At 33.4% G+C, this 13,431-nt stretch overlaps 1 protein-coding gene and 1 long non-coding RNA gene across 3 annotated transcripts; one reads left to right on the plus strand and one right to left on the minus strand.

Annotated features, from left to right (window-relative positions):
* The first annotated feature begins 433 nt into the window (after positions 1–433).
* On the plus strand, positions 434–2,816 carry LOC127811903 (probable transcription factor At1g11510). 2 transcript variants are annotated; one of them, XM_052352099.1, is made up of 2 exons: positions 434–631; positions 1,684–2,816. In XM_052352099.1, exon 2 carries the CDS (start codon positions 1,686–1,688, stop codon positions 2,577–2,579), a length of 894 nt encoding a protein of 297 aa, XP_052208059.1. In that variant the 5' UTR covers positions 434–631; positions 1,684–1,685; the 3' UTR covers positions 2,580–2,816. The 2 variants fall into 2 exon arrangements, with proteins under 2 accessions (XP_052208059.1, XP_052208060.1); XM_052352100.1 differs by lacking the exon at positions 434–631 and adding an exon at positions 1,185–1,548.
* A 9,221-nt stretch (positions 2,817–12,037) lies between these two features.
* On the minus strand, positions 12,038–13,204 carry LOC127811870 (uncharacterized). Its single transcript, XR_008025795.1, has 3 exons — positions 12,535–13,204; positions 12,369–12,456; positions 12,038–12,075 (listed from the first exon to the last, which is right to left on the minus strand). It is a non-coding gene; the product is annotated as an uncharacterized LOC127811870 (long non-coding RNA).
* Between the last annotated feature and the right edge of the window lie 227 nt (positions 13,205–13,431).

A 13,431-nucleotide genomic window follows, 5' to 3' on the forward strand; every position in this document is an offset into this window, starting at 1 on the left:
GAAGACAAGGGTAAGAGTCAGAAGGATGGACTCTCCACTTTTTCAGCGATTCAAATATTGAAAATACGGTAATGTTATATTAAAAGAAGAAGAATTAATAATGTGAAAAAAGTAACAGTGTAGTTTGTTGGAAAGGTTTAAAAGTGGAGATTTTTTAAATTAAGAAGTTAAAATATTAAATGAGATGAGGAATATTATTTTGAATGAATTGTGAGTTCCGAGGGATGGGACGACTGGTAACTGTTCCATCATTGTTACCATTTCCTAAAAAGCTTACTCATTTTAGCAACCCTTGTGATAAAATAAAATAAAATAAAATAAATTAAATTTTTATAACATAATAATTAATTAATATAAATAGAAATAAAGGAGAGGGAAAAAAGAAATGTGTAGAAAAAGGAATGGGGGCTAAGCGTGGCTGCGTGGACTTCGGGAAGAGCGCGCAGACGCAGTGAATAGTAAAGGAAAGACGTTTTCCCTTCTTCTTCTAGAGTTTCGGTCTGCGGGCAAATACACAGCAACAGAGTGTAAGAGAGAGAGAGAGAAGGGGTCTGAAATCAGGTCCTCTATTTTCCCCTCCCGTTTTCTCTTCCACAATCGGAAACAGTCTCCCATTCCATTCCAACAGCCGGTGAAAATCTCTCTCTCTCTCTCTCTCTATATATATATATATATATATGTATATGCATACATGTCTTTGCACAGAAGAACGTTTTTCTTGGTTTTGTGTATTTCTTGGTTGGTCGGCTGTTGCTTTCTAGTTTCTTCTACGATTTTTAATGCGAAGAGAGTGGGTTCTGGACTATGTTGATGGCTCTGTGCTTTATCTTCTCCATCCTATCTAATGACGCTTTCAATCATTCAACTGTGTTGCAACTGGCTTTGCGTTATCTTTTAATGTTCGAGACCAATCCCCATATTTGCAAGTTATCCACGGATTTTACTTTTCATACATACAGCCAATGTGTAAAATATATACATATATATATATGTATGCCCTTTTATTGTTTGAGGGAATGCCTCTCTCTCTCTCTATATATATATATATATATGTATATACATACATGTCTTTGCACAGAAGAACGTTTTTTCTTTTGTGTATTTCTTGGTTGGTCGGCTGGTCGGCTGCTTTCTAGTTTCTACTACGATTTTTAATGCGAAGACAGAGTGAGTTCTGGGACTATGTTGATGGCTCTGTGCTTTATCTTCTCCACCCTATCTAGTGACTCTTTCAATCATTCAACTGTGTTGCAACTGGCTTTGCGTTATCTTTAAATGTTCGAGACCAGTCCCCATATTTCCAAGTTATCCACGGATTTTACTTTTCATACATACAGCCAATGTGTAAAATATATACATATATATATGTATGCCCTTTTATTGTTTGAGGGAATGCCTCTTTAATCTGAGAGCACTCCCTATACCCATAACTTCTTTGAGTTTTCAAGTTCTTCGTCTTTTGTTGGCTTGTTTATTACGTCTAGGATTGCTGATCCACTCATGCGCATACAAGCGCATTTTATTTCGATTTTTGCTTAACGCACAGACGTACGTTTCTTTTTTCCTTCTTTTTTTTCTTGATTCTGACATGTATTTCCTTTTTCTTTTTCGCTCGGGGCGCCTGCCCGCCCGCCCTTCCTTTCCCCTGGCATAGTTTTCTCTGAAAAATCTCTGTTTCTACAGGAATGTCAAAATATGGTATACCTCAAGTAGAAGCACATGATGGGTCGTCCTTCGATGACGAAGACGAAGAATCATCATTAAAAGAAATTGGAGAACGGAAAGCATTTGAATCATCAGAGAAGCAAGAAGAATATGCAACAGAAGAAGACGACGACTTCTCAACCGAGGAGGAAGAAGAAGGAGGAGGTGGAGGCATAGACTTGCAATCGAAATTAAAGATGAGTCATATTTCAATGGCGAAATCTGCCACTAGATCTTTAAAACGACAACTGAGTGGTAAAAATAGCATGTTTGGGTTGAAGAGGGTGAAGCGGGGAATAGAAGACGGAGATGGTAATGTTGAGGAAGAAAAAAAAAAGAAAAAGTCCGATAAATTAAAAAAGGTGTTATTTGAGAGATTATGGAGTGAAGATGATGAGATTGACCTTTTAAATGGCATGATCGAGTATAACAAGAAGACAGGGTTGGAAGAGTTGAATGATTTTTTTGATTTTATCAAAAACTCATTGCATGTTAATGTTAGAAAAGCTCAGTTGTCCGACAAAATTAGAAGGCTGAAAAAGAAGTATAAGAACAATGCGAGGAAAGCTGAAGCAGGCAAGTTACCAATGTTTTGGAAGGCTCATGAGAAAAAATCGTATGAATTGTCAAAGAAGTTGTGGGGCTGGGAAGAAGGGGAGAAGGAGCTTGCAACATTGGATAGGGTGGTGGTGAAGGAAGAGAAAAAGAGTGATAAAGTGGGGTACTCACCATGTGGGTCCAACTCCAACTCCAACTTGAACATGGATGAAAAGCAGAAAAAACTTGAGGTGCGGCAACTTGAGCTTTTCTTAGAGGAATTGAACTTAAAGATCAAGCGGACGGAACTGGCTTTGGAGGTAATGAAATCGTCTTGATGGATGCCAGAGTGACTTAGTTCTTATTATTATTTTGATGATGTTTTTTTTTTTTAGCCTTTGACTGCTTAATTTTGTTGTGAGATCAATGGGTGATGATATTGGTCTCTCTTGTTTGTTTGGTGATGAATGTGGGATTGATTGTCTTTTGCATGGTAATCATGGTAATGTAATGTAATGTTTTGAACGGGACTCTACTGGAGATGTATGTCATTGCATGCTGCCTGCTTATAGGCTTCTTCTTGTCCTTCTCTATTTACATGCTTTTGTTCCTTATTTGGTTTTTAGTTGTTTAATAATTTCCCTTGTAATTAGTTTATATTCTTGTCCTTACACATACCGTTAATTACAAAATTTTAGATTTAAAAAAAAAAAAAAAAGCAATCACTTAATAATTTACCTCCTCCTCCTCCTCCTCCTCGTATAATATAGTCGAACTGACGCCCCTCGGGACATAGTCAAGTGGCAAAGGGGCAAGCTAAAAGCTTGTTTGGAGGCTCTTAGTATGGTTTTGATTTATGAGAGAAATAGAATATTTCTTTCTGGGGAAAGATCTTAAGAGTGACATTGTGGTCTCAAGACCTACCACTTGGTTACTCGGGCAGATCCTTCTATTTATTTCATTAGTGTAGTTTTAGGGACGGAGTAGTTGAGGACGCCAGTAATGAGCTGTAATCCAAAAATATAGTCGAGTTGATAAAGATTACGTGAGTTATTATTTTACTACTTTAAAACAGCAAAGGCATATATACTCCTTTATATTCAAACATATTCAATCAATCTATTCAACTAATGCCACATTTCTTTACACCATCGAATTGAATATAAATTACGTCTCAATTTTTTTTTTTATTTATTTCACCAAATCCGTAAAAGACTATTTGTAAACGTTCAAATGACTTAATATTTATAATAATAATTTTTAAATAACTAAAAATAAAATAGTGTTTGATTTGTGAAATACAAAATATCAAAATTTGATATTCTAATTATTAAAAATTATTATTTTAAGTTCTTATTATAATTTAGGAAAAGGAGATGACATCTACAAATGTCACATTACATAAAAAAAAAAAAAAAATCACGATACGTCAGATTAAGCTTAATATATAAATGACATTTAATCTCTTAATAATTAAAAAAATTGACATTTAATTTATGGTATAAAAAAAGATCAAATTTAATTAAAGAAAGACTAAAAAAATATTTAAAAAAGACCTAAATTTCATTAAAAAATCTAAATTTTTTTAAAAAAACATCTAAATTTAATAAAAAGATCAACAAATTTCATAAAGAAAGAGCTAAAAATATTCCCCAAAAAATCTAAATTTCTTTAAAATACCTAAAAAGTTTCATAAAAGAAGACCTAAAAATAATAAAAAAGAGTTAAATTTTATAAAAAGACCTAAAAATTTTATTTAAGAAACCAAAAAATTCTAGAAACACTTACATTTCATAAAAAGGCATAAAAATATTCAAAAAATATCTAAATTTCATTAAAAGATATAAACATTTCATAAAAAATACCTAAAAATATTCAAAAAAAGACCTACAAATTTTATTAAGAGACCTACAAATAATAAACAAAAAAACCTAAATTTCATTTTATATGTTTTATTTAGATACTTTTTTATTATTTTTAGTTCATTTTTTAAGAAATTTTTAGGTCTTTTTATGTGTTGAAAAATTTGTATTTTGATCTATAGAGAAAATAATTTTAAAAAAATATATGTTTGATAAATATTAGTTTATTGATTATTTCCAAAACATTTTATAAATCCTTTTAAACACTGAAAAACCTCATACTCATATAATTAAGTAAGTCTTTCAAAATAGTTGAGTCTTAATCTTGGTTCATCAAGGATTATGAAGCTTACAAATATAATTTTCTTTAAATTGAAAAACTTGATGTTCATATACTCTTATGTATTTCGAATGTGAAAAATATAGTATTACACAAATCAAGCTTGATGCAAAATGTTTTGAGAAAATTTGACCGAGTATAAAAATCTTTTGTTTAACTAAGTATATATATTTTTGAAGACAATATTCAAACAATCTTTTAAATCTTCATCACCTGCCATCAATCAAAAATTAGCTTTTGAATCAATTAAAGTATTACTCAATATATCTTTCAAATATTCAATCAAGTATCTCAAAAACCTACTCGAGTATGTGTTATACAAACTCTATATATTTCAAAATGTCAATCGAGTATGGCATTTCTATAATTAAGTATTTTTATAGAAATCAAAATCTGAGTATATCTTCTATCAAGTATTTCTCTATATAGTTTTTCAAAATAGTCAATTATATGCTTTAACAAAATCTTCTTTCAATCGACTATTAAGAATTCCTACTCGAGTAAGTTCTACAAACTCTCTGTTTTTCCAAAATCATTTGAGTAAAGAATGCTTTTCAATCCAATACTTTTCTGGTATTAAAAGTCCAAAAATCTTCGTAGTTGAGTGCGTATTTCTTTCAATCAATTAATGTATTTTTACAATCGATTATTTATATATATTAATCGAGTGAAGATTGGATGAAGTATGGCTAAGCTTCTGAGCTTATTTTTATTATCAATTATCTATACTCAAGTATATCATTCTGTTAGTCAAGTAAGCTTAACCACGTAGTCAAGTGCTTAATGCCAAGCCTTTGTATCTTTTGAGTAAGTCGAGTAATGACTTTATCATACTCGAGTAAGACAATTGCAAGGTTTCCATATAATTGATTACTTGATTTATTCAATTGAGTGTGCGTTTCATTAGTCGAGTAAGTCTAGAACTTAGTCGAGTAACTGGCAACTAAATTCGAAACTTATAGCCGTTACTTAGAAAGCAAATATGAGCCAGTTAGAACTTTATTTTCTTATTATAAGATGTTTAACTGTGTTCTCTTATAAATATATGATAAATATAAACTTGCATCGTGTGCTAAATGCTTCCTACATAATATGCATATATTTCTAACTAATTTGACCGTTAATGGTCAAATCAAAAGAAGTTGTGAGTATGCGCAGCTTTTTATGCCAATTATCAAACCTTAAGCTTTTATAAAAGGCCAAGAGCAGCAAAAGATGAAACATGCCAGTTAGAGATCCACCTAAGCTAATGCCAAGGCTGCTGAGGAATCAATCTAAGTTGCTGATGTTTCTCTAAACTCAGCTAGCTATATTCTTTCGAGCAAATGCTTGAAGTGGATGTTCTTCATTCATATTCTTCTTCACTTCTAAGCTAGTATCTAGTGAGATTAATTGTATATTTGTAACGCCTCGCTCCCACTTACGGGTGTTACTCGTGAACAATTACCCAAATTGTCCACCTGCCAGGCCTTAGGTGAAGGGTGGACCATGTTTCAAGATGAAATGCCCTAGGTGGGAACTAGGCTCACCCTTCCCTTCCCTCATCCCCAGGATTCACAAGCGAAATTGGGCTTTAACCACACCGTATTAGCAAAAAAAAGAAAACTCATGAAAATTCCCAACTGCCATTTCTTATTTATATTTAATTATTTTCCATCCAAAAATTTTACCGGGCTCCATAAACCACCATTTAAACCAATCCATTGGTCGATTACCAATTTTGGAGGAAAAACTTATCATTTTCAATTTTCCAAAATTTCAGCATTTTCTCCAAAAATGCCTGAAAATCCCTTTATTTTGAAAATTCATTCGGGGCCCAAATTCAATTAAGAAATGCCCCAAAATTCCCCAATTTTTTCATTTTTTTTAAAAAATTGGCCGGCGGGGTTCGCTGGCACGCCCGGGGCTCGAGTAGGGCCCCACTAGCTGCTGGCTGCTGGCCGCGTGGGCTGGCCACGCATGTCGTGCGCCCGCCGGCGGGGTTCAGCTTTCTTTTTTTTTTTTTCCAAACTCTCCAGATCTCATTTCTGAAATATATGGCTCCTAATTCCAAAATTTGGCCTCCAAAAACCCTCAAAAATTTATCCAACTAGATGCCTTTCACACTAGGCAAAAATACATCTTTCCTTCAAGTCTCACACTTTGGGTTCTATGTTAGGCCAAATTTATTCAAAATTTCAGAATTAAAAATCAATAAATATACACCCCAACTTCAATTTTTTTTTCCATAAATGAAGCTTATACACTCTTTTGATGCTTAATACAACATACAACACAAATGAAAATACATATAGCTTAAGGCTTTATCGAGCCATTACAACACATCCTTGAAACTTCTCATTCATCCATAAGCTTTCCCCTTTTGCTTTGCTCTTTCTCATGCCTTGACAACCTACATGTGAGGGTAAAAACCTCATGAGCTATTAAGCTCAATAAGAGTGCTTATGCAATAAGTATGAACATAAACATAAATCATGTAATGGCATGTGCATGCAAATGTAGTTAGGTCTTCCATGCTCTCACAACCTTTCAAGGTTTGAAACCTTAACCTACCCCTTTCAACCATGTATCTTAACAATCCCTATGGCCATAGCTATTATGTACATGAAGAGCATGCTTAATACAACATGAAAAGTTTATAAACATACTTACAACCATGCAAGGCCACCATCCCATGGGGCCATCCCTTACCTTTATTTATTTATTTTTTTTAGCTTCCTTCAAGGTTCTTCAAGCTCCATCAAGCTTCCATAGCCACTCTCCCATTTTTCCCAAACCTTCTTAAAGAAAATAAAGAGTGGATTACTCAAAACCCCCTAGAAAGATGAAGAGAATAAGATAAATTCACACCTTACCTCTAGGCTTCTTCTCATTCCTCTCTTCTTCTCCTTCTTCTTCTTCTTCCTTTCTCTCTCTTCATTTGCAATCCATTCAAAATGAAAAATGGAAGGACTTAGCATCTTCCAAAAACCCTTTTATCTCTAACAACTTCAAGATTAGATCCTAACCCTTGGATCTTCCTTCACTTTATGAGAATAAATCCCCACCTTCCAAACTAGCACAATCCATGTGCTCTTGTCTTCTTTAATCTCCACCATTAGATTTCTTTTACTTTTGAAGACTAGATCTCAACCATTCAAATCCCTTTACATGTGGCAATCCATGTCACTTCTCTTGAATCATCTCAACCATTAGATTATCAAGACTTAATCTCCTCCCTTGGATCAAGTCTTCCATGCCAAAATAGTTATTTTTCTCATTTATTTTTAAGGGGACTAATTTCATGCCATCACTTGAAAGACCACTTGAGAGACATAATTCATTTCCATAATGAATTAATTAAATGCCACAATTTTCCAACCATTAATGCATGACTATTTTCTTTTCCTTTTGCATTTTCTTTTTAAGCAACATTATCATTGCCTTCATTAAATGCTAGAATGACTAATATCATTTCTTTTACATTTATTTAACTCTTCATTTAACTTGGACCACCACTTTTCAAGTGTCACTCCATGACACCATTCTTGGCTTCCAAGCTTTAATCTCATCCATCCATGTGGCATCCCCACATTTATTCACCAAATTTAGGGAAAATTAATTATTTTCTTACATAATTCAATATTCACCATTTTCCCTATTTCCATAATTAAATTCCTTTATGGAATTAAATTCCAAATTCCAAAATACCCTTTGTGAATTTATTAATCCCTTATCTCCACATAATTACAAAATTGGGATTTAATTCACCTACTTACCTAATTCCACATAGGAATTATTTCCAATTTACCAAAATACCCTTTTTATTGGATTTCACTATCCAAATTACCAAAATACCCCTCATAGGGCACCCTCAATCTCAAGGATCCAACACCTTCTCATGGGCATTTTTGAAATTTTCTCACTTTCTTTCTCATTCTTTTAACACCGGTAACACCGGGTGTTACAATATCTTTCTAAACCAAATTATAAAAGAGAGTTGAATACTTTATTCATTTATTCTTTCGAACTCTCTTTTGTCCAAGAGAAAAGTGATATCATTGTACATCTTATATTTTTCTCTTGAGATATTCTTATACACATTTTGTGTAAACTTGTAAAAGGTTATGCTTGTACCTTTGAAAAGTAATGTACTGGTTGTGGTTGAGCCTCTTATGAAAAAAGCCTCACGTAAGGGTTTCTACTTAGCCTAGGAAAAATAGAGGTTACTGCTTAGGCTGTGAAAAGCAGAGGTTACTACTTAGTCTGTAAAAGTAGAGGTTACTGCTTAATCTGTAAAAGCAGGGGCTCCTACTTAACTTGTGAAAAGTGGAGGTTATAGTTGATCTTGTAAAAACTGTTGTGTACATGATTATTTTCTATATTCTTTCTAGCAACATGTTTCTTGATCTGTTATGTATATATCTTTTATACATAAATTCAATAGATCACATTCTGTTTAAAACTGTTATTAAAACGTTTTTATGGTTTGAATTATTTTAAATATTATACTCTTCTACATTTTCAATATTGTTTCAAAATCTTCTCATTTTAAATATACTTATTTATCTTTACATAAGAATTATATATATAAAATCTATTTCACATTCAATTTTCATAAAACATCTCTTTCAATATCATCTATGCTCTTTCATGAAATTTCCATCAGCATTCTCTGTTGTTCTAGTTTTCATTAGTTACATAAAAAGCATTTTAAACATTAGTGTTGCTTCATACAAATATGTTTCCTAAACATCTTTTTAATTTGCATACATTTTCATATCAATATCTTCATATATAAATTGAATGTCAAAAGTATTTTCTTAAATTATATTCTATGAGAAATCATGTGTGTCGATTAAGCATTCTTATTTAATTTATCCGCTGCTACACTTGTTTGTAGTTTATGAAAAGTGTTTTCATCAAATAACTTTATTGCATCATAATTTTCAAGATATTTTCACTCTTTGTAAAAAAAGGTCCAAAACACCCAATTCACTCCTCTTTTGGGTAATCTTTCATTATGAAATTTAGATATGTTTTTTTAATATGTTAAGCAATTTTTATTAAATTTGTAGGGTTTTTTTAATATAAAATTTAGATATTTTTTTATTATTTTTAAGTTTTTATGAAATTTTTAGATTTTTTATAATGAAACTTAGGTCTTTTTTTTGAATATTTTTAGGTCTTGTATGAAATTTAGGTCTTATTTTTATTAAATTTGATCTTTTTTTCATATCAAGGATCAAATGCCAATTTTTTTTAATTGTTGAGTGATTAAATGCCATAGTTATATATTAAATCTAATTTAATGTATTTTGGGACGTGGAATTTAGTCATGAAAATGGGTGTGTGTGTGCACACGTTAACGGGCCGTCATGGTAAGGATTTAAAACTACATTTTTTATTAGCTTAAATACCAATTGTTGATGTTTTGCACTTTAGTGACCAAACGCTATATTTTTTAATTGTTAAAAGGCTTCATATGTGTTAATTAAGCCTAATAAATTTATTAATTGAAAACGTCGTTGTTAACGCACTTAGACTCTGTAAAAAGGAGAATATTGAGAGGGCGCAATACAATTTTCGCGTAAATACTCTGATGCTTAATTTAGATATTGAAGACTTGAAGTTTATTGAAATAAGTATTAGAGCTATATTCACATGATATAAAGAAGTATGCCATTTTTGCTTATGGATGGGGGGATGCAATCACGTGTAGAGTATTTTCTCTAACCTTAACAAATCATGCTCGCACCTGGTTCAATGGTCTTGCTGAGAGATACGTCTCATTTTTTGGCCAATTAAGAACATAATTCATCAAGACATTCATTATTAATAGCCACAAAACGAAGGACTACACGTATCTACTTATTATTTGATAAAGTGACAAAGAAACCCTCAGATAATATGTTGATCGTTTTAGGAAAGCAACATTGGAAATACTTACAAATGAGTATGGCAATAGTTGTGATGCTCCAAGTGATGAAATTGGTATCGCTACAAGAATCCCTAGATTTGGATAAGCTTGCATCATTGCGGACTTGTTTGCTCGAGCCAACAAATATATTTTACATCCTAAAGTCATGTAAATAAACAAATGAAATGAAAATAGAAATAAGAAGAGAAAAGAAAAAGTGTTAGGGCCTTCTCTTGGAAGTCCTGCTAACATAGGAGTTCAGAAAGGTAGTCATGTCAAAATGGAGACAGATGCAAACTTAAGAGACACATTGTAATGACCCGCTCCCACCTACGGGCGCTATCGGTGAATAATCGGCTGGATTACTCACACATAACACCAAGCTAATGAAGAGATGGACCATGTTTTATTGGGAAACGTACTAGGTAGGGACCAGGCTTCATCATTTCCTTTGCTCCACTCGAGGAGTGGGTCTTAAAACATAAAAAGAAACACAACGGATGGGACCCGAAACTCGAGTGAGCTTCACCTTTCTTCAGCTCATCTGTAACGCCCCGCTCCTACCTACGGGTGTTACTCACGAATAGCCAACTTACTATTCACACGCTAGGGCAAAGATGAAGAGACGGCTACGTTTCAACGGGAAATGACCTAGGTGGGAACTAGGCTTTGCCCTCTCTTCGCTTCGCTCGAGGGTTCGGGAATTATCAATCGACCTATTAAACCCGAAACCTCGCAATCGTCACCCCTTCTCGAACTCTTTAATGAATGGCTAAGGGTGACTTACCAGGATCGAAAAGGAATTAAGCTAACTCTCTAGCTTAAAATAATTTATGGCATAACGCCTTAATTATAAGAAAATAGGTTTTTCTTATCTTTGCCCCAACCATTAACCCATTTAATTCATTTCCAATTCCTTAGGAAAATATTTGGATTAATCTTCCTTTAGAAAAATTTAAATAAAATTTTCCTCATTAAAGCTCCATTAATTTTCCCTTTAATTTATTTCAAAATTTCCATAATTTTCCAATCATTAGGAAAAATAATTTTGAAATACAGATCTCAAGCATCCTCATCCAATTTCAAAATTTGAGGAAAATAGCCCATTATTTAGCTTCCCAAAATTTAGAAATTTTTCCCACGATTGCCTCAAATTTACATTAATTTAAAAATTAATTTAGAGGCTAAATACTCATTTAATTATTTATTTATTTAAATTATTTCATAATTTCATAAATGTCAGAAATAATTAAATAACCCAAAAAAAATATAAAAAAAAAACAAAAAAGAACTTCACAGCAGCCACAGGGGGGGCGCGCAGCAGCAGCCGCGCCCCCCTAGCGCGAGCGCAGGCCGCGCGCGCGGGCCGCGCATGGCCGCGCGCGCGGGCCGCGCCCTGCCCGCGCGCGGCTGCGCACTGGCCGGCCGCGCGCGCGGCCGCGCCAGCCAGCCCAGGCGCGCCTTGGCTGCCCAGCCCACTGCCTGGCCATTTTTTTTCCAAAAAAAATATTTTTTTTTTAAATAAAACCATATTTTCCAGAATACATTTCCATATCAAGGGGCTTCCAAAACACTAAATTTTTCCCCCTTTTAACCACATTTACATACAATCCAAGTTTAACAAAATAATACAACACAAAAATACAAACTACATAACCATTACACATAGTTTTCCTCTTTGTTTCAATACCTTTACCCTTGCAAAACTCCCTTTCCCTTGGATGTTTCTCCACCTACATTGAGGTCAAAGGACCTTATGAGCCAATGCTCAGTAAGGGTGCTATGCAAATGTAAATGAAGTATGAGAAACATAACATGTAATGCAATGCAATGCATATCAAGGGTAGTTCTCCATGCCTTCATAACCACTTAGGTTAAGGCACCAACCAACCCATCACTCCCCTCACAAGTCCTCCTTATGGCCATAGGTCCACTTGGGCACAAAACATGCAAAGAACCATCACATGCAACTCATTCATACATGTACAAATGCAAGCAAAACCCTCCACTTGGGGCTATCCCTTACCTTGTTTCCTTGAAGCTTTACACTCTCACAAGCCAAGAATCCCTCTTAGACTTTGAAGCTTCAACACCTCCACAAGCTAATACTCACCCTTAAAGAAAAATAATAAAAGAGACTTTAGCTCTTAAACACATGCCTTAAACTATAACAAAAGAGAAAACTAGATTACCTTTTGCTAGACTTTCTCTTCCTTCTCTAGACTTCCTTGCCTTCTTACTTGCCTTCTTGCTTCTCTACTTCACAAATGGGAAAAAGCTTGGAACTAATTTCTCACTTCCCATTTATAGAGTTTTCTTCTTAATCCATGCCAATTCTCAAGATCACATCCTAGCCATTGATTTTTTTCTTATTTCAAGAGACCTAATCTCTACCTTTGAACATTAGCACAATCCTTGTGCTTCTCCCAAGTTAAATCCTAACCCTTGATTTTAGGAGAACTCTTGCCTAGATACAAAGGAAACACAAATCCAAGAGACTTATCTTGTTAAATCTCCTCCATTGATCTCTCTTTGGAGACTAAATCTCCTCCCTTGGATCAATCCCAATTTTCCATAATTCTCCATTTTTCATTTAATTAAATCATGACTAATTTCCAAGATTGACTAATTTCCCAAATTTGCATTTAATTTAAATCCACAACTTTTCAAGCATTTAATGGAGACTTAAATAATTTCTTTTTGATTTAAATTTAAAAGCTCTTGAAAGACATAATCTAATTTCTTTAGCATTTATTTAAATCCACCATTTTCCAACATTAATGCTTGACAAATTTCTTTTTATTATTGATTTTCTTTTTAATTTTCTCCATCATGGCTCTCATTAATGCTTGAGAGACTAATTTCTTTTTCCTTTTTCATTTATTAAATATCCCTCTTGGTTCACAAGATCATGCCATGTGTCACCAAATTCTCTCAATTAAATAAATCTTTATTTCCAAATTAAATTAAATCTCTTCCATAAGAACTTGCCAAGTGTCATCAATCTAACCATACTTGGTTTTCCAATTTAATTCCTAATTATCTATGCACTTAATCAAGAATTAAATTCTCCAACATTTATTCTCCAA

This window comes from Diospyros lotus, chromosome 10 (assembly GCF_014633365.1).
Source record: "Diospyros lotus cultivar Yz01 chromosome 10, ASM1463336v1, whole genome shotgun sequence".
Lineage (NCBI taxonomy): Eukaryota > Viridiplantae > Streptophyta > Magnoliopsida > Ericales > Ebenaceae > Diospyros > Diospyros lotus.